The sequence below is a fragment of the Pararge aegeria genome, chromosome 7 (genome assembly GCF_905163445.1).
Source record: "Pararge aegeria chromosome 7, ilParAegt1.1, whole genome shotgun sequence".
Lineage (NCBI taxonomy): Eukaryota > Metazoa > Arthropoda > Insecta > Lepidoptera > Nymphalidae > Pararge > Pararge aegeria.
The window spans coordinates 1,813,002-1,835,170 of NC_053186.1; the positions used below are offsets into that span (position 1 = coordinate 1,813,002).

The 22,169-nt window shown below is 36.4% G+C and overlaps 1 protein-coding gene across 1 annotated transcript; it reads left to right on the plus strand.

The window, feature by feature from the left end:
- The first annotated feature begins 683 nt into the window (after positions 1 to 683).
- LOC120625008 lies at positions 684 to 2,165 on the plus strand. Its single transcript, XM_039891918.1, has one exon. The coding sequence runs from the start codon at positions 684 to 686 to the stop codon at positions 2,163 to 2,165; it is 1,482 nt and encodes a 493-aa protein (XP_039747852.1).
- The last annotated feature ends 20,004 nt before the right edge of the window (positions 2,166 to 22,169 follow it).

Consider the following 22,169-nt stretch of genomic DNA (forward strand, 5'->3'; position numbering starts at 1 on the left):
TAAGATAATATACAGATAAACACCCAGACACAGAAAAACATTCATGTTCAAAACACATTGTTCAGTTTTGGGAATCGCACCCACGACCTTGGACTCAGAAAGCAGGGTCGCTGTCCACTGCGCCAATCGGCCGTCCAATAGTTTTTATAATTGTTGTTTAACTAGAGAAACTGAAAGTATACAGAAGTTGGAAAGTTTAAGATAATTACTTTGAGATAGACCTCAAGACAACGCCTTCCCTCTCAAAAACCGCTCCGTTTAGTTTGAAATAAAAACGTGTGTGTACTTATGTCCACGCGTTAGAAGTAACTATAAATACTTCTTTGGGATAACAAGATAAAAATCTTTTCAAAAATTTTATCTTTCGCCTTATTCTACGTTTGCAGAAAAAACAACACTAACACTAGGTAAAAGAGATATAAATTTCAATTTTTATTATAATGCATTACCTAGTTTAATAAAGTGCATTTAAATATCAAATCAAATATCACAATAAAGGAATGGGAATAATAAACATAATTAAATTTGGAATAAGTACTAATAGACTCATTATCGGACGACAAAGTTATACTCAGCATTCAAGTTTGAGATTGAGTTGCGTGCGGTGCGCGGTAGCGAGCGCGCGTTCTATTCCTCGGTGGTGATATTTTTATATAACTACCCGCATTTGAAAATAAAATAAAATGAGTGAGAAAAGTAAGGGAGACGCAATTATTGGCGGTAGTGACATGAGTGAAAGTGACGGTATAAATATTAATATATTAAATGAGCAACAATTTAATGAGAACGCGGAAAGAATAGACTCACCTATATTAATGAGACCGGACAAGCGAGGTAGGAGTGATAGCGGAAAGGATGATGTAGACGGTGATGAGGGCTTTACGACGGTGGAGAGAAGACGAAAACGCCTCGCTCGTAGTAGTACACAAATAAATGTAAGCGAGAATTTGTATGAAATTTCTATAACATCTTTGGAGATATTACCTAAACAGATTAGCCTTGCGAAGTTCCTTCGATCACTAAGTATACCTAGCATATTGAAAGTTAAATATAAAAGCCCCTACAAAGTAATAGTGACATTCGCATCGAAAAATGATGCAGATATCCTATTAAACTGTCCTAAACTGGTCGATTTGGGATACAGATGTCAATTTACGCATGAAATTAATTTAGCTTACGGCATAGTAAAGCAGGTTGAGCTAGAAGTTAATGACGAAGAATTACAGAAAATATTTGTTTGTGACTGTGAGATCGTTTCTGTAAAAAGATTAAAGAGGCTAACAGAAGACGGAAAATGGATAGATAGTGAAACTGTGCGACTTAGTTTTAGAAGTTCTACATTACCTAGCTATGTCTATGCTTATGGTTGCAGGCTCAAAGTGGAACGGTTCATATTTCCAGTAACCCAATGTTCCAGATGCTGGCATTTTGGACATTTAATGCGGGCATGCCCTACAAGGAAGATAATTTGTCCTAAATGTGGGGAAAATCATGTTAATTGTGAAACAAAATCATTTAGATGTGTTAATTGTAAAGGACCACATATATCCTTGGATAAATCTTGTCCAGTTTTTAAAAAAGAAAAGGAAATTCGTCGTGTTATGAGTGAAGAAGGAGTGACATACCGAAAAGCACTAGAGTATTATTTGGAAAAAGAGAAGGATCAAAATCAGGTTCAGAAGAACTATTATGAAACTACAGCCAAGAGCCAAACAGCAGACATCACAACTCATAAGTTATCATACAGGGATATTCTAGTAAGTCAAATTTATAGGGGGAAAGCTAATAAAGAAGCTAATGATACCAAAAGTGAATTTGATACTGAAAGGATACAAGAAATGACTGTTCCTGGACCTACAAGACGTAAAAAGAAAAAGAAGAGACGGCAAATGAGTAAAGAGTGGACGTTGGATAGTGAAGAAACCCAATCGGAGCAGGAGAATAGTCAGGAGGAGGAGATGGGCAAACGAAAGAGAGAGTCTACTGCCTTTTCTTTTAAGCGATGCTGGCTGAAATTGAAGGCGGTTTTTTTAGCAGACATTTCTTTTGAAGAAAAAATCAAAAGTGTTATGAAAATTGTGTGGGAAGAGTTGTCATCGGTGTTAATTAAATTAGTGGGGGAAGGTTTTTTGCAAAATATTTTAAAGTATATTTTTAATGGATAAGCACTTTAATTTAAGAATAGCCCAATGGAACTCACAAAGTCTGAGGCCGAAAAGGTTACCATTCGAAATTTTGTTAAACAGGGAACGAATTCATATTGCATTGGTAAGTGAAACGTGGCTCGAGCCGGATTCCAATATTAGTTTTAATGGTTATAATATTTTTAGAAAGGATCGATTGGATGCATACGGGGGTGTGGCAATTATTGTTCACAGGTCAATTAAAGCTCAAGTGTGTCATACAAGTTTTAGTAATGCAGGCATAGAAAATATTCATGTTAAGATATTTAACTGTAAACTTTTAAAGAATATTGTATCAATTTACTGTCCATCATCTGTTTATACAACAAAGAATGATTGGGATGACGTATTTTCCACATTTTCTAAGTCATCTTTGGTAGCAGGGGATTTTAACGGCCACCACACTAACTGGTCCTATAAAAGCGATACTCGGGGTATTTATTTGTTTGAGTCTTCCATTGAAAATAACTTTATTTCACTAAATAATGGTGATGCAACTAGAGTTAAACTAGTAAATAGTACTTTACAAGAAACTTCTCCAGATATTACGTTTGCCACTACCGATATTGCCATAAATTGTTATTGGGGGGTAAGTAATGATAATTTGGGTAGCGATCACGTAGTAATTAAATGTTTGTTAGTATATAAGGATAAATTGCAGTTAACATCCAAAAGAAATTTCAAATTAGCAAACTGGGATTTTTATAGAAAGTGTATAGCTGAATCCTTAATTAGTAGATCCCAGAATGATATACAGAGTATGTATGATTTATTTATAGATATTATAAATAATGCGGCCGATATAAATATACCTAAATATAAAATTTGTACCAACCCTAGTCAAAAATTTGTGCCAAAACACTATTGGAATCCCAGTTTATCCAAACTCATAGCACAAAGACGACTTGCTTTAAAGAATTTGCGACGTAATCCTACACCCCATAACTTACAGCTACTGGAGTCTAAAATATTAGAGGTACAGCGTAAAGCATGTGAGGCTAAGTCAAAGTCCTGGGAAAACTTTTGTGACACAATTGATCAGACAACAACATCTTCAGATATGTTGCGTAAAATGCGTTGGATCAAGGGCCTTCCAAATAATCGGAGCTGTGCATCGGAGGAACAGTGTGAGGAACTTCTTTGTAGTCTGGCGCCTGACTCTGTTAATTTACCACAGCCTATATTTTTATCTAATAATCAATGCCTTGAAAACAATTTTAGTATGCAGGAACTAACAAACTGTTTAAAAAAGAAGGACACTGCACCAGGGGACGATGGGGTTACATATTCTATGATTTATAATCTTCCTGTATGTGCTAAAGAATATTTACTTAAAGTGTATAATTTCATCTTCCGGACAGGTTATATTCCTAGCCAGTGGCGTAGAATACAGGTGGTTGCTATCCCTAAAGCGGGAAACTCTAATAAATTTAGACCTATTTCGCTTATATCATGTTTGTGCAAAATTTTCCATATTATGCTCGCCCGAAGAATAGAGTGGTTTATAGAAAAAAATAAAATTTTGGCGGAAAGCACCAATGGTTTCAGAAGAGCGCAATCCAGCCTAGATTGTTTGATTAAGTTAATTACGCAGATACAAATAGGTTTCTCAGAAAATAAGCCAACCTTAGCCTGTTTTCTTGATGTTGAAAATGCGTACAATAATGTTTTTATACATAAAATGGTGTGTTTATTGGATAATCTTAACATAGGAAGTAAAATATGTAATTATTTATGGCAGTTTTTGAGTGAAAGGCACCTCATAATTAAAAATACGCATAATAGTTCGGAAATGGTTAGATGGACGAATAAAGGTTTGGCACAGGGAGATCCAATATCTCCTCTCCTATTTAATATAACAACATGTGAAGTTAGTAAATTGATTCAAAATGCATTCATTTGTCAGTACGCCGATGATTTTGTAGTTTATTCACAAGGCAATAGTCTTAGAGAAAGCACTTATAAAGTTCAAGACTCATTAGATATATTTAAGTCAGTTTTGGAAGAATTAGGGTTGGAGATATCAATTAGTAAAACAAGTTTTTGTATATTCAGTAAACGACAGCGTAATGACCCGGTTAGACTTCATGTTAATAACAAGGCAATTGCTTCCACTTGTAATGTTAAGTACTTAGGTATATGGTTGGATCGGTCGTTATTGTGGAGCAAACATATTAATGAGTTAAGTCAAAAAACAATGAAAATTTTGAATTTACTAAAAATTTTAACTGGTCCGTCTTGGGGGGTCCACCCGAAGCATTTAAGAAAACTTTATATATCTTTGCTCCGTAGTAGACTTGACTACGGGTGTTTTTTATATGACAATAGTGCAAAAAGTCACATACAAAAGTTAGACAGAATACAAAACCAGGCATTGCGAATAATTGGGGGTTTTATTAAGACCACACCCATTCATGTAATGGAGTCGGAGTTATGCCTACCGCCGCTGTATCTGAGAAGATATTATTTAGCAACTAAGTACTGCTTTAGAACTCTAAGCTTTTCTAAAAATACGACTATTGAACTGTTAAATAACTGTTATACACTCTGTCAAAATAGTAGGTATTGGCGGAGAAGAAAGACTCCATTAGTGCCTATAATTTATAATGAAATTAAGCATGAGAAGTTACATTCATGTAGTCCTCTGCAAATGTTCACATTGAATACTTGGGTCACAAATATTGACATTAATAATGTCATAAGTACAGACTTGGATAGTATTAAACAGGCTAAAAGGTTTTATGAAATAAATTCGTTAAGAAATTGTATTGTACAGGAATTGAATAGCAAATATGGTGATTATCATATATTATATACGGATGGTTCTAAATCAGACGAAATTTCGGGAGCAGCGTTTCATGACTCCGGCTCTAATAACATTTTATTTAAAATAACTTCAAATGTTTGTATTATGTCAGTGGAATTATTTGCAATCTCAGAGGCTTTGGCACATGTGGAAGCATCGAGATACAAAAAGGTTGTGATATTTACTGACAGTAAAAGTGCCTTGCAGCATTTAGCTCGGTGCGCCTCTGGGCTCAGAGGTGTTCCGGTAGCGTATGCCATTTTGGCAAGGATTAATAACGTTTTGGAAAGTTTTGTCGAACTGAGACTGCAATGGATACCATCGCATATAGGTTTAAGAGGAAACGAGAAGGCTGACCTGTTAGCAAAAACTGCATGTTTGGAGGGAAGTGAGGTTTTTGTAATGCCAAACTACGCAGAGGTAACCGTGAAATATAAAAGTATAATTTATGATATGTGGAAAGAATATTTTGATAGACGTTCTAAAGAAAAGGGAATTTGGTATCGAACCATACAGAGTCAGCCTCCTCGAAAGCCTTGGTTCGAAGTTGGTAAGTTAAATAGGTCTATGATCAAGATAGCGCATAGGTTGCGTTCTGGGCACGTTCCATCCAATAAATTTTTATTTTTAATGCGGAAATCGGATTCTCCAAATTGTGATGTATGTGGGGTAGTGGAAGATGTACACCATTTGTTGATCGAATGTGCCCGTGATGATCAAGGTAGAAGGACATTAATAAGGGATTTAAAATTAAACCTTAGTGATATAGGTGTGTTTCATACCATCTTGTCTTCCCCAACTTCTGGGGAAGCCAAAATGATATATGATTTTTATAGAAGTAGTTATTTATAAGTTGTACAAGAATAGAATAAGTTACGATAGGGCTGACATATTTTTGTAAAATAAAAGCCCTTTAATCAATAAGAATTAAAAAAAAAAAAAAAAAAAAAAAGTTTGAGATTTTTGTACAATTGAATCAATTAAATCACCAGAATGAGCCCGCAGACTTTGACAATTGAAAGTGTACACTGTCAAACCTTATAGCTTCATGGTGTCGGTTTTTTGATACGGTGTGCGCGCGCATCGTAAAATTTACCCTCATCATTTTTCCACATCGCGCCAAGAAGTATAACTTCACAAATTACTAACTGAATAGAATAAATAGAAACAAATCAAACATTATAATACGTTCCGCTGCGGCTGCGTGTCAAAAGGGCAAACAAACCAACACACCTTCGCATCTATAATATCAGTAGGTACAGAAACCTCCAATGAATTATCTTAGCCGCAATTAAGCTTAATGCAAAACACTATCGATTAGAAATTAGAATCAATTAAATAAGTTGTTAATTAAAACCGGGGGTTCATAAAATTAAAATATTATTACCGCGCATAAACAATAAATTAAACAGAACCAGTTACTAGGTATATTACAACTACACTGTAAATCGCCGGGAAAATAGGTTTATTAAGCTGTCCCGTGCAATTAAAAGTAATTACTAACTTACGAGTGTTAAGGGCCTGCCTTTGACGTGAAGATGAGAACGAAATCTTCTTTGCTTTGACCAGTAAACCCAGGAAAGCCTGTAATATTTACATGAAGCTGTATCTCTTAAATTATCATAATTGCAAACTACAGAGATATAAATAAATATACTATAACAATACACACATCGCCATCTAGCCCCAAAGTAAGCGCAGCTTGTGTTATGGGTACTGAGGTAACTGATGAATATTTTTTATGAATAATATACATAAATACTTATAATATATAGATAAACACCCAGACACTGAAAAACATTCATGTTCATCACACAAATATTGTCCAGTTGTGGGAATCGAACCCACGGCGTTGGACTCAGAAAGCAGGGTCGCTGCCTACTGCGCCAATCGGCCGTCATAGAGATAACTAAAGTAAATAGTTTTGACGTGACAACGTCTTATAAATTGGTTTGCCGGGTGACAATTCAAGAAACTGCGTTACGCTCCGCTCACGTTATGCGCTCACAATGAGAGCGAGTGAGAGGCACGCGTCCCTTCCACTCGGGCATGGTTAGCCCGCCTAAGAGCGAGAGAGACAGACATAAAAAGTGAAAGGCACGCGTCCCTTTGTAGTAAACGCTGTTTCATTGTACGCAAATGTATTGCAAGTTATTGTATGTATATTTGTATATAAATACGTATGTATGTGTAAAGGTAAAAATAAAATTTTGTTAATATGAAATTCAGTGCGAGATTCTTTGTATAAATTAATGTTTTAAATATAATTCTTTGTATAAATAAATGTTTTAAATTGTTACTATTATTTCATCCTTCTTCCTACTATACGAATGAATATTCACATTAAAATTATTTTACCACTCAAAGTCGTTGTCACGTAAAACTTTCGCCCGTATACCGACTTTACAGGCAACAAATTTTTTATGATTACATTTTCACATACACAGATATAAAAATCCATTTTAAAATGTAATGCAAATGATAAATATAATGCACAATATGAAACTATGTTTTTCGGATTCAACTCAAGTTTGAAGTTCTATGATCATAAAATACTAAGTTATGTATATGTATGTGCAGTCAATTTGATGACATACCGTATGCAATTTCTCAAAAAAAAGTTGGTTTCGCTGTAATTACTTAATTATGCATGGGCTTCATATCATTAAATTCCGGAATCTTTTCATCATGAGACAAAATGACCTATAAATGCTTCATTTCAAGATAAGACGTTATCGGGAATATTGGCGGCATTATTTCACTAGTGACGTTATGTTCGGTTGGGTCTATTGTTGTTCCAGTGGTTTTTGAGAAAAAGACAAAGACAGACGGTCTGTTCTTCTCTTGAATTTTTCATCTTCAGAAAAATTCAAGAGGAGAGATTTCCAGAGGAGTGTTTGGAATTTTATTCTATGGTATACTGGGTACTCGTTGAGGGCCCTTAATAGTTTCCATGACTAATAATGTAGTTTACAATGGAAATTGAAAAAGTTCGCGGGGTTTTTTTTGATAAACATTTTTAATCGAGCACTTACATGAATTTCAATGACAAAACTCATTTCTTATGAAGGCAGGAAAATTAAGAAATTATTTTATCGTTCACCATTTAAACATTATGAATTATCGAGTTCTCGCTTGACTTCCTATTCGCCGACACTCATAACTAATTTGCGATGAAATAAGACAGTTTTTATTTAATAAAGTAATGAAAAAATTTGACTTCACAAAACTAAGTAGGAGTACTTTGGTATGACTTTATATTGGACGCTTGGCAGCTACATCTTTGTCGGTAACGTAGTAACTAGCGACGGCCAAATTATGTTTGACAGGCGCCTAAGTTTGTTTGAAAATATGCAACTAATATCTCATCATGTACAAAATAATCATCTTTTAGCTATTAAATCCTATAATAAAAGTAATAATAATCATTTATTTCAGGCTTTACTCATAAAAATTTAACATAGTACATCAAATTCAAATTCAAAATAAAATGTAATTTATTTCAAGTAGGCCTAATATAAGCACTTTTGAAACGTCAAGTCTGTCTGTTTGTATTGACTCTACCACCGGTTCGGAAGGCAGATTCTACCGAGAAGAAGCCGGCAAGAAACTCAGCAGTTGCTCTTTTCCAACATCAACAATTTACATTTTGTATTTTAACATTCATTTTTCTATCTTGTGAGAGCTGAAAGCGGAGCCGGATGCTTCCAAGCAACCTTGTCATTAAAAAATTCATCAATTGTATAGTAACCTCGCTCTAATAAATGTGTTTTAACAAATTCTTTAAACTTGTGCATTGGCAGGTCCAAAATCACCTTAGGAATCATATTATAAAAGCGTAGAAAATAAGATCGCATTAGACTTAAACTAAAGCCAAGAATTAAGATGGAAAGCCAAGACCTAGAACGGGTGCAAATGTACCTCGGGGTGAAATACCTCGGGGCTTGGGTAAATGAAGAATGGGACTGTGGACAAGAAATCCGAACCCAGATTGAAATTGCCCGAGCCAGCCTTAAAAGGATGGAGAAGGTTTTGTGCAGCCGTAAGCTTTCGATAGAGCTCAGAGTATGATTACTCCACTGCTATGTCTGGCCGGTAGTTTTTTATGGTAGTGAAGCTTGGACTCTAAAAGCCGATACTCAGAAACGTCTCGAAACGTCTAGAATGCTCCGCATTAGCTGGACACAGAAAGTTTCTAACGTGAGAGTACTCGAACGCGTCGCCAGAAGCCGGGAGTTACTGCTTATCATTAAAGAGCGTAAAGTCACATATCTGGGCCTCGTTCTGAGACATGAGCGATACCAACTGCTCCAGCTCATAATGATGGGCAAAGTAGAGGGCAAACGACGTGTTGGAAGGAGGAAGAAGTCATGGTTGCGCAACATCCGTGAATGGACCAATATTGTAAGCGTGGAAACATTGTTTCGCTTGGGGCAAGACAGCGAGAAGTTCGCTGAGCTGGAGTTCCAGTAGTGGAGAGCCACAAAAAGAGAGAAGAGAGAGACTTAAACTACTAAGCCTAATGTGATTTTTGCGGTTAGGAAAACGTAACAAACAACCTTTTCACTAGTCATTTAGTCGGGGATTTTTTATTCCGACTTATAACAACTGACAACCCTATATTCGCAAAGTTCTTTGCCGCTCGCCCGTAAAAACAAAAGCAAGATTGCGAAAGTTAGTAATTTATTTTTTTACTTTGAGACTTGTTACTTTTCTCACTAAGGTAATAAAATTTTCAGCTATTGCACTATATAAGATGGTAACTGTTAGTTTTTTCAATTTATTTTTCAATAATGCGTCGTCGCCAACCCTACGTACGCCACCCAATCGGTGCGCGCGCGCAATCTATCACCCGCGCAAATAAAAACAAACATGGCGACATGGGTGGCCGCGCGTAAATATATCAATTTACAATTTAGATATTTTATTATTCAAATTCTGCACTCGCTTGTTAATTAATTTGATTAATTAAAAACCTGAGTGACTTAGCGGAGCAATGTTTTTTTTTTTATGAACAAACTTTTATAAACAATACGGTTATGATTTTTTCTCATAAAGCCAGCGAGACCCGCAAAATTGTCCGCTTTAAATTTATGAATCCCTGTTAGATGACGACCTCCCTAGCGCAATGGTGGGCGCTGTCTTATGAGTGGTAGTCCCGGGTTCGATCCCAGATAGGGGCAATTTAGGAATTTAAAATCTCTGAATTTTATCTGGTTTGGTCTGATGGGCTAGTAACCACCCTGCCGACAAAGACGTGCCACAAAGCTAACAATTAGTGTTCCGGTGCGATTTCGCTTAGAAACCAATTAGGGGTATGACTTAGGTAGGTACTCTAGGCTAAGTACCTAAAATAGAATTTTAGTTACTTTCACAGCATTATTTAATAATATGAAATTTTACTATGGGGTAATGCTGATGATATTGGCACTATTGTCGTGCTGCAGAAGAAAGCTGTTAGTGCGATACACAAAATGATTCCGAGAGAGTCATTAGGAGATAAATTCTTAAAATAACAATCTTAAAATAATGACAGTCTTTGGCCAATACATATTTCAAAAAATAATATATGGGCCAGCGTGGTGGACAGCGGCCTTAGCTCTTTCTCATTGTGGGAGGAAACTCGTGCCCTGTAGTCCGGCCGGTAATGGGTTGATATGATGATGAATATTGCAGTCAAGGGCTAGCTTATCATCATCGTCAACATTGTCAGCCTATGACAGCCCACTGCTGGACTAAACGCCACTCCCACAGAAAGGTTTGCCCATAACTTCTGGCGTGGGCAGACGGCTTGGTGATCGCAGTAGGTAGTAGTAGCACAGAGGACCCTTAATCGCCTCGTACAACACCGGCGGCAAGAGGATAGGTGGTGACAACTGTATTCTAATCTACCTTTACCACACGGCGAACTAGAATAAAAAAAAAAGTTTGAGTACTTATGTACACGCGATAGAAATTATACTTCTTTGGCGTAACAAGATAAAAATCTTTTCAAAAGTTTTATCTTACGCCTAATTCTACTTTGTAGAGAAAACGACACTAACAATAGAAAAAAGGTGTTTAATACATTGACAGTTTTATTATATAACGCATTACCTAGTTATTTCATTATCGGACAGCCAAGTTCCGCATTGTAAAAAGTGAGCTGGCGGACGATGTATTGCCCTCTTAATGCGCGCATATTTCGTTACATCGTTTCACTCGCACGATTTTTTTCAAAAGTAGCCATAGAAGTATAAGTAAAAAAAAATCCCTTATGGCGTTCTAGCTTTGTATCATCATCATTTTAGCATCCCTCTACTGAGCATAGAGTGATGGTTTCAAAGTATAGACGTGAAATAAGTAAGTATTGGTGGATCTTTGGGTCGCTTAGAAGTACTTGGCTCCACTTTAACCTGTCGGTAAATAGAAAAGCTAAATGATAAATTCTTAAATGATGATGTTGGAAAATAGCAACTGCTGCGTCTCTGGCCCGCTTCTTCTCGTCTTAATCTACCTTCCGAACTCTAACTAAGTTTCTTCTGAAACTAGAATCACTACAAACAGACAGAAATGACATTTCATAAGAGCTTTTGGAACCCTCGTAGGGTATCAAACGCGTCCCAACTCTCTTCTGAAACTAGAATCACTATAAACATACAGAAATGACATATAATAAGAGCTTTTGATACCATCGTAGTATACCAAACGTGTCTAAACTCTCTTCTGAAACTAGAACACTACAAACAGACAGAAATGACATTTCATAAGAGCTTTTGGAAGCCTCGCAGGGTATAAAACGCCTCCAAACTATCTTCTGAAACTAGAAACATTACAAACAGACAGAAATGACATTTTAAAGAGCTTTTGGTACCCTCGTAGGATACCAAACGCGTCTAAATTCTCTTCTGAAACTAGAATCACCCCAAACAGACAAAACTGTCATTTCATAAGAGCTTTTGGTAGCCTCGCCAGGTATAAAACGCGTCCAAACTCTCTTCTGAAACTAGAAACATTACAAACAGACAGAAATGACATTTGAAAGAGCTTTTGGTACCCTCGTAGGGTATTAAACGCGTCCTGGCCTTAAAATAAACCCCCCAGATATTCAGTTGCTGGGTGTAGATTGGATGACCATCTCATATTGTCACTTAATATTACAATTGCAAGGGTAGAGCAATCATTCTTGACAAAGCTAACCCTTATTCTAAACTAATAGTAAAGCTAAAGATTTGATATAATTTGCAATTGCGAATTGAAGCGGTGATAGCGCATTGGGTAGGAGCTTGACTTCACTTTCGGGGAGCCGAGTTCGAATCCCAGCACGCACCTCTAACTAAGTCAATAAATTAAAATATCACTTGCTGCAATGGTAAAGGAAAACATCGTGAGGAAACCTGCATGCCTTAGAGTTCTACATAATGTTCTCAAAAGTGTGTGAAGTCCACCAATCCGCACTGGGCCAGCGTGGTGGACTACGACCTTAACCCCTACTCATTGTGGGAGGAGACCCGTGCTCTGTAGTAGGCCGGAAATGGGTCGATGTGATGATGATGAATTTTCAATTGATAGTCCAATTTTTGAAAATGGTGTAGTACTAACCAAAGGCGGATGGATCGACGCGGAAGTTCGAGGTATATTAAGTAGAATCTCGGAAAAGTTAGTACGGCAAACATAATAGCAATGTATGCGTAAACACACTGCCGCGGGGGATCGCTAGTGGTAATATAAATCTCAGAGTAAATATTAAAATGTTCCCAATAGCCGCTCCTCACTTCAAGTGAATCTCTATGATCATTATAGACCATATCGATCGCATCATAGATCAATTAGAGCGATATCGTTATTTTGACAGTACCCTCGGTTTTGACAGCTTGACAGGTGTCGTGACAGAGCATAGCCAATCAGCTGTCAAAGCAAACACTTTCTGAATATTTGATTTTTTATTCCGTTGCCCCGACGCATTAAACATTTGAACACTTTTTTATCCTTCACTTGCTAAGTAAGAGTTTTGTTAGTTAGTATGTATACCGATTTTTATGTATGTCTGTTTGTTTCATATGATCGTATTAACAAACCACAAGAAAGCTTAGTTTTTGAAGTTTTTGAAGTAAAACTTCTTTAGGCGCGACTAGGGAGTAACTAAGTTTTTTTTACGTAAGTGTTACTTCCGTCAGACGTCTGTGTAGTTTCCGCTATTTAAAAATGATAATTTGGATTGGTCGTAAGTATAAGTCATAAACTCCACGCTTCTTGACTTATACGCCAGCTAGTGGCAAATATCATAATCAATTAGGATCATTTATTTCTAATATTATCAAACGGATCAATTGTGAATAGCAAAGTGAATAAAAATTCAGCAGTTTAAAAAAAAATAAAAAATATACCTTTATTTATTACTTTTGTAATAAATAAATTACTAATAAATATTCTGACGATTGCGACATTCTACAATATTCAATGACGAGGTTATATTGGCATGTGCTGATCTAACCTTCAATTCTCTACTCTCCGTTATACTATTTAACAAATGAAAATATTTATAAAATGTGAGAGTGATATACATTTAAAATAGAATATAAAATTTAATAGTGAAATAGTGTAGTCCACGGGTGTCGGTTCAATTCCCACAACTGGAAAATTTATGTGTGATGAACATGAATGTTTTTCAGTGTCTGGGTGTTTATCTGTATATTATAAGTATTTATGTCTATTATTCATGAAAATATTCATCAGTCATCTTAGTACCCATAACACAAGCTACGCTTACTTGGGGCTAGGTGGCGATGTGTGTATTGTCGTAGTATATTTATTACGTTATTATGTGATAGTAACGTATATAATTAATGGCAGCACCTACTGTTATGCGCATGGCCACGCCCGTGGTTCGTGCGTAACGTAGATCTCCACCGAGACCTCGATCTTCCCACCATAGCCCAGTATTTTAAAAAATTATCAAAGTTCTACTTTGAAAAAGCAGTCCGACACCCTAACCCCCTAATGGTCGAGGCGTCCACTTATACCCCCGCCCCCGACGTCGAGCCTAGGCGGGGCGACGTCTGAAACATATCCTTTACGACCATGACGATCAAATAACTACCGACAATGTGACCCAACAGCACACAAACACACAACCAACACAGCGTCTTCACCGGCGAAGGGCCCCGATTTCTGACGTCAACCGGACGTGGACTAAACAATGATTAGTCCAAAAGTCCACCAACACTCAGATTAACGTCGAACCGAGCCGAGGTCCGATCCCTCGCAGGAGGCATTCTCGGGTCGACATCTCCCACTCTCCCCCCCGATGTCGTCGAGCCCTGGGGCTCTTCTCATGGCGAGCTTTCGCGCTCGCCCCACTCCCCCGGTGACGCCGTAGCAACCCCTCAGGTGGTTAGCGGCAAGTGTCCTTCCGAAAATCGAAATCGAAAATAATGTTACCTATAAGCACGTAAGGGTTTGCAAATTGTAATGTTTGACATAATTTGATAACAAAGATATTTTGCTTTCTTTTTTTAACACACTAACTTACGCCCTTTACTGCTGACCTGGAGCTAATAAAAATGCGATCTTTTTGAATTTATACTTCTTTTGGCGCGTTAGGGAAAAACAATGGGAGTAAATTGTTACGATGCGCGTGCACACCGTTCCAAAAAACCGACACCCTTAAGTTAGCTATAAGATTTGACAGTGTACACATTCAATTGTCAAAGTCTGCGGGCTCATTCCGGTGATTAAATTGATTTAATAGTGCAAAAATCTGAAATTTTAATGTTGCTTGGTTGTCCGATTATGAGTCTATTAGTACCTACTAAAAATTTAATTATATTAATTATGTCAATTTCTTTAATTATGAAGGATTTTTTTTTTGTGATGTTAAACATCATAAACTTTATTTAACTAGACATTGCGGTATCGTAAAACATTAATTCAATGTATTAAATACTTTTTTCTACTGTAACTGTCGTTTTTCCACAAGCGTACAAAAAAGCGATTTTTTTTGTTTTTTTTTAATCTTTTTACACCAAAAAAGTATAACTTCTAACGCGTGTACATAGTTCATTTAATTTTATAATTTTACAAATATATATATATATATATATATAGATTGGAAGTGGTGATAGCCCAGTGTGGTGATAGCCAGCTAAGTTATGTGTGTCGTGCGTGGCCAGCGTGGTGGATTACCCCAGCGTGGTGGATTAAGGTCTTAACCCGACCCGTACGCTGTAATCCGTACGCCGTAATAGGTCCGTTAATGGGTGGATTTGATGATGATGATGGATTCTTTTTACCCGGACACCTTCATACGTACGGATCGCTACTAAGCGATAAGGCCGCCTTTTGTATTCTACTTCTGTCTTTGTATTTCTATTGTTGTTTTCCTAACTTCATTGTGGTATACAAATAAAGAGTTAAATAAATAATAATAATACGTTTGCTCAGAGAGAAAATAAAACTATGGGAGAAGGTTAATATTTTGTCCTTTGCCCTGGGAGAAAAATATCTCATGTCCAAAGCCGTGGATGTGCTCTAAGTTTTCTTATTAGACACAAAGCTAGCAAGACAAAGAGTACCTACCTATTTAAATAATGTCACGCAATTTTTTTAGGAGAAATATCAAAGTACAATGGGGATTGATAAAAAATGTAATCGCATTTTATCAGTTTTCAGTTTGTAATGAGCTCGAATTAAGAAATAAAAAATTCGTTAGCCATATAGGCCAGCACGCGTGAGTGGGACGGCAATAACTTTCTCCATACGACAGAGAGGGACGGAAAATTCGCCCATGAGGTCACAAGTGCAAGCGTGTGAAAGAGAGGGGAGATGCGAAATTAATAGGTGTGACAGTGATATCGTGTATCGAAAAGGGCTAACGATAAAAGGTGAAATGCATAGATTAATTCGCAGACGCGACATTCCCGGGCGTACAGTCTTGTTCTGAAAGACTTTACACCCGGGCATATAGTAAAACTTTCTAAGGCTCGTTTTGATCTCTAATAGCTTTTTTGTTAAGTTTTCTTCAAAGTTATATCACTACAATATAAAAAAATGTGATTTACCAAAAGTGGCTTTAGCACGTAAAGCGTAGCTTGTTTTATGGGAACTAAGATAGCTGTTAAATATTATTATGAATATAATATATAGATGAACACCCAGACACTGAAAAACAATCATGTTTGTCACACAAACATTTTCCAGTTGTGGGAATCGAACCCACGGCCTAGGACGCAGAAAGCACGAGAACAAAAAGTGAATTACTTAAACGTCACTTAATTTGTAAGAAATATATAAAGTAAAAAGAAGGAGAAAATCATTGTCAACCCATTACTAACACTCCACTACGGGTCTCCTAACAGAATAAAAAGGGCTTAGTTTGTCCATCAGAGTTAAGCATGGCGCTAGTACTTCCCCGGACGAGCTTTGTCACGAAAAGCTACTGCTGCTACTTAAAATAACTTGAAATAGCACCAGAGGAACGTTCCTTAGGGGTTTAAAAATATAACCTTTCTTACACAACTGCAGCTACACAAATCTCACAAAATTTGGCATACATTTTAATGGAATCCTGGAAAACCAACATCTACTGTGGAATTTGCAAAATACCGAACAAAACTCGGACAAAGTCCCGAGCAACAGCTAGTTTACAATAAAATCAAATAATAGAAATCGAATTAGTAATTGAAATGTTATTGGTTATTTTATAACCTTAACTGTTCCTATTTTCGAATTCCTTATCTCTATCTAAACAACTTACCCTAAAACATACGCATATTTGTCAATTTATTTCTATTTATTGTCGATTTTATTATCCGAACCTATTTTACTATTCCAATTTAACGATTTTATGCCCAAATCCAACAAGGGCCATATAAATTCCAAAAATCTAAATTAGCACTAATATAATCTATATTACCGTCTGTGGTGCATTTACATAATCTATGACAAGACTTACAAGGGGAAAAGAGATGGTTAAGTATAAACCCAGTTAGTTAGAAAGGGACAAATGCATCTTATACTCTCGGACCACCCAAGTCGATGTGGTATTCGTGTTCTTGATTAAGTATTGTTAGTCTTGATAGTTTTTATTTTTTTATTCGCCATTTTTTTTGTCTTTTTTTTTCATCTTAAATTGAGATCGCCATCTATAAGTCTAGGTTTTGAGATGCTTTTTTGTAGGTTTATTCAAATTTTTATGATGAAAACGATCGATGATTGATTACTTAATGATTGTTAAATTGCGTTGGTGATTTTACGAATGAATTTTTGTGTCGTTAAAGTGCTAATAGGTGTTTTTAAAATGTATATTAATTGGATTTAACGATTGAGTATTTATATCGTAACTGCTAGTTCTAGTAGTTTAACTTCGGATCACGAGGTCCTGAGTTCGAATCCCGGACATGACCCAGAATAGTTTGGTTACATAATTTAAGAATTTTCCCTCATTTGGTCTTGGTGGAACTGTGGAAGGTTTCGGCTTTGTGGCTAGTTACCATCCTAGTGATATAAACATGCCGCCAAGCGATTAAGCGATCCGGTACGATGCCGCGTAGAAACTGATTAGGTTGCTATATCTCAAACAGGTTAGCCCACGACCATCTTCGACGGCCGATTGGCGCAGTAGCAACCCTCCGTCCAAGGCCGTGGGTTCGATTCCCACAACTGGACAATATTTGTGTGATGAAAATGAATGTTTTTCAGTGTCGGGGTGTTTATCTATATATTATAAGTTTTTATGTATATTATACATAAAAACTATATTAATATATAATTATAAGGAATGAATGAATGATATGAATACACTTTTATTGTACACATACATAAACATATAGAAAAATTATAAATAAAAATTTAACAAAAAGTATACCAAAAGTATGTAGTATTATACTATTTTTACTATACTATTTATACTATTAAAAAAAAATTGTTCTTTTTGCTACTTGCGTTTATGATGACAGAATCTTGTTCAAAGTCAAGTATCAAAATTATTCCATCAAGTACCAAAGTACCAAAAAGCGCAGTCGCGCTACACCGGTAATAGTGGTGCTTGCACCAATACATTTTTTGATCTGACGATTGTACTTGCCTTACCGGGGATTTGGGGGCACACGGTTCGGAAGTTTGGCTAAAAACGCTCCTTTTTGTTTCGTATGTAACGCTGCTAACGTTTTAATTTATTAATATGATAATAATAAAATAACGTTAAAGTCAGATTTCACTTACACACTTTGAATGCTACTTTACTTTTAAATTAATAATATTGTTAATTGTGAATAATCATTATTATTGTTATCACAATATTTAAATGTACTTTTATAATATGTATACCTATATGTTCTTAAATCTAAACAAGAGTAATTTTGTTTATCCCTAAATCACCTTTAGCCCATTCACTGCTTGTATTCCTCTTACATTCGAGAAAGGCATTTAAAACAGACAATCAACGGTGCTACGATACAGGTTTTAACGGGTATCATTACACTTTTTTTTTTCTCTTTATTTGTACACCACTCAGCAAAACGAGACAAAGAAAGAACAAACACATGAAGAATGAAGCAGGATACAAAAGGCGGCCTTATCGCTAAGTAGCGATCTCTGCCAGGCTACCTTAGGATTATTACACGTTAATTATAATGTCGTCAGTGGTTTAACTTGCCAATTTTCTTAACCCCAGCCGGTACAAAAAGTTTCTGGCTAGGCAAACATTATCTTAAAACTGTTTGTCTTGCAAGAAGTACTTGGATCAGTTTAATTACTGTCCCGTCCGCGATACACGCCCGTGTGTTTTAATTGTTACTTTAACGCCTCCTTACGAGACACAATTTGACTGATGCCTCGTCTGATCGGATGTTGTGCTCTTTGACAATTCGCCCAGAGTGTTTGATGAGTAGGCAAACAAACAAACAAACATGCATTTAAACTCGTGTACCAATCGCATTCCAAAGTTTAATTGCGCAGAGAGATGCATGTTAACATAACATTATTTTGATACTGCCTTATAGTGCAGTGTAAGATCTGCAGACTTGCAACGGGGAGTTCCCTGGTTCGATACAGTGGCGTGCACAGGGTTTTTGACCAGGGTATGCATAAAGAAGGAAGATGCCATAAAATGGAAAAATCCTTCGCATTAATGAGTTATATAAAAATGGGGGGTTCAACCTGATCCCCTCCTCGCCCCAACAATCGGTTGGAGTGGTTGGTAGACGTCCGGGAGGTAAACAACGGGTTCCCCGGGCGTCTAACAAAGCCAACAAAAGGGACATGCCGTGGTGGGTTTTAGTTTGAGTATACCCCCTTTAGAGGGAGGAACCTTCGTCCTGCTCAAGGGTCGGAGGTAGCAATAAAGATTTTCCAAAACGCCAAAAAAAAAGGTAGGCAGTGCATTTGTGCATGTATGAAGTGCACGCCACTAGTTCGATATATACATATATTTTCTGTAGTCAAATTCAAATTCATTTTTTTTTTATTCATGGCCTATCACAGGCACTTATGAAGCGTTCATACATATATGTTTACATAATTGTAAGGGGATGGTGATAACTTCGTTCGCCAACTTAAACCTAAAAATACGAGGGTTCCAAACGCACCCTGGTCTAAGAAGAGCCCACAACAAACTTAGCCGGGTAATTTTTTTTTTGTTATCACCATCTCACAGTAAATTTATATTAAGCTATGAAGCTAAAGTAATTAACACCCAAGCTTTTCTATCGTTTAAGTAATCCTTAATATTATAATAGGATGTTTCTGTAAGCTTACGTTTTATATAAACTTTGAACTAATTGAGAGACATCTCAAAGATTTCATTTGGTAATTTAGTTAATAGAGGGTAAATAGAAAACTATCGCTTATAAACAGAGAAAAACTTCGCAGGGTAGCCAAAGAACAAGTCCTAAAAAGTGCCACCCTGAGCAGTGGCGTGCACTTCATACATGCGCAAAAGCACTGTTTACCCAAAAATTTATTTTTACGCAATTTTTCTACTGCATCCATACCCTGGTAAGAAACCCACTGCACGCCACTGACCCTGATCCCAACAGCCCGTAGGTGTTAAGCCTCATATGCTAGTAATTACACCGGCAATATAACAATGCTACTTGGCGGCATAAATAAGCATGGCTGCAGTACTACCCCGGATAGGGTTGCCAGACGGTCGGGAATTGGCGGGATTCTCCCGAATTTTTGTATGTCCTTTCGACTCCTGACAAAGCAAATAATCTCCCGAAAAACAAGTTCGATAATTTTAAGTTCACATTTTCGTCAAACGAAACTTGCAAACAACACACAAAAAAAATTACAAATACTTATATGGCAAGAACAAAAACAATAAACATGATCTTTCGGTTCTTATCTTATGTGTATGGAGGGTAGAGGTAAGGAGAGTCATCTTATATGGGAGAAAAGTTGAAAAAGTGTCCAGTTGTTGCGCTAAATAACAGTTCAAAAATCCTCCACAATGGCGCTGGTGGATGCACAGGGTATGGTATGAATGTAGCAATCGTAGATGAGTTGAAGTATGCCGAGTTAAAAAATTTAATGTCATTATCGACTAAATGAGTTAATTATTGAGAATTTTAACAACTTACGTTGTACAAAATATTGTGGTAAATATAACCTTACTTCCTTGTATCTCCATACTTCCTTGTTTATTTTTCAAGCCTATTATTGTTTACTTAATATATTACGTATAAAATTATATATATTTCTCCCGACCAAAGCCCTAAAATCCCGAAAAATCGGTTATTGAACCTGATAACAGGAAGAATCGATCTGGCAACCCTGGCCCCGGAACGAGCTCTGTCTCAAAAAGAGGCCAAAAACAAAACTGTCATTTATAGCACTGCATCCTAGAGGTTGCTTTGCGAAATTGCTGTTAACTGTGATTCACATAATATTGTCTTGAACGTCAAATTAAAATTTTGAAGATCACATTTTAAGTTTTTAATTATTTTAGACATAAAATGCATTTGGAGCCCAATTTCTGCAAACAACTGTAGCCTATATATCTCCTTTTTTCGAAGTTATACTTCTTTTAGCGCGTTAGGGAAAAATGGTGAGAGTAAATTTTTACGATGCGCGCGCGCACCGTCACAAAAAACCGACACCTTGAGGTTAGCTGTAGTCAAAATTTTAGTTTTTCTAAGAAAGGTTAGAAATTCTACTTGATAAATCATATGTCAGTATAAGTCGTTTCCAGTAAACGATGACCTTTGTTTAAGTCGTATGTTTTTGCTCGGTAATATTTGTGAAACTACCCGATTGTACGAACATTTTATAGATTATAATTTATTGATTTATATGTACGCTCACAACATGTTTTAGTTTTAAGTTTAATGTTTTGCTCAACTAAGCGATTTTTTTGTAATTCTTTTGAGAAATAAAGATCTTAAACCACAAAGTTGACTGTCAATAATTTAAACAATACCTTTTTTCTATTTTTACTGCAAACGTATAATAAGGCGAAAGATAACATTTTTGAAATCTTGTTACGCCAAATGAGTATAACTTCTAACGCGTATACAAGAGTACACACACGTTTTTTTTTATTGCCTTCTTAGCGCTTTAATTAGGTTTTAAAAAGGGAATTATAAAGTTCTTAAGTTAAACTAAACTATACCGATGAAATTTTAGGTCGACAATTAAACATCCCTATCCATATACCTACTAATATTATAAATGTGAATGTAAGTTTCTTTGTTACGCTTTCACGCAAAAACTACTTAACCGATTCTCATGAAACTTTGTACACATATTCTTGGAAGTGTTCGAAGTAATATAGGATACTTTTTATCCCGACATGAAGCTCGGTTCCTTTGGGAGAGGGGATGATTGTCCAGTTGTGGGAATCGAACCCACGGCCTTGGCTCAGAAAGCAGGGTCGCTGCCCACTGCGCCAATTGGCCGTCAAAATTATATTGGGTAGTTTTTTTTGTGAGAACGCGTCGAATTAGCAGTCTGGTTTTTTTTTTTTTTGCATTTGATGCCATATATTATTAAAAAAGCTTTTGGCTATTTAGCATCACGCTACGACCCTTAATATTCGGGCAACGACGGGCGATGCAACGCGGTTGGCCGTAGTATAAAATTTTGTATCGGATAAATTTAATTATCAGATGATGTACGCGGACAAATTCCCAAGGAACCGCCAGTATAGTAACATGGAGAAGCAGTTAGTGTGATATAAAGCGCAATACAGCTGGGATATA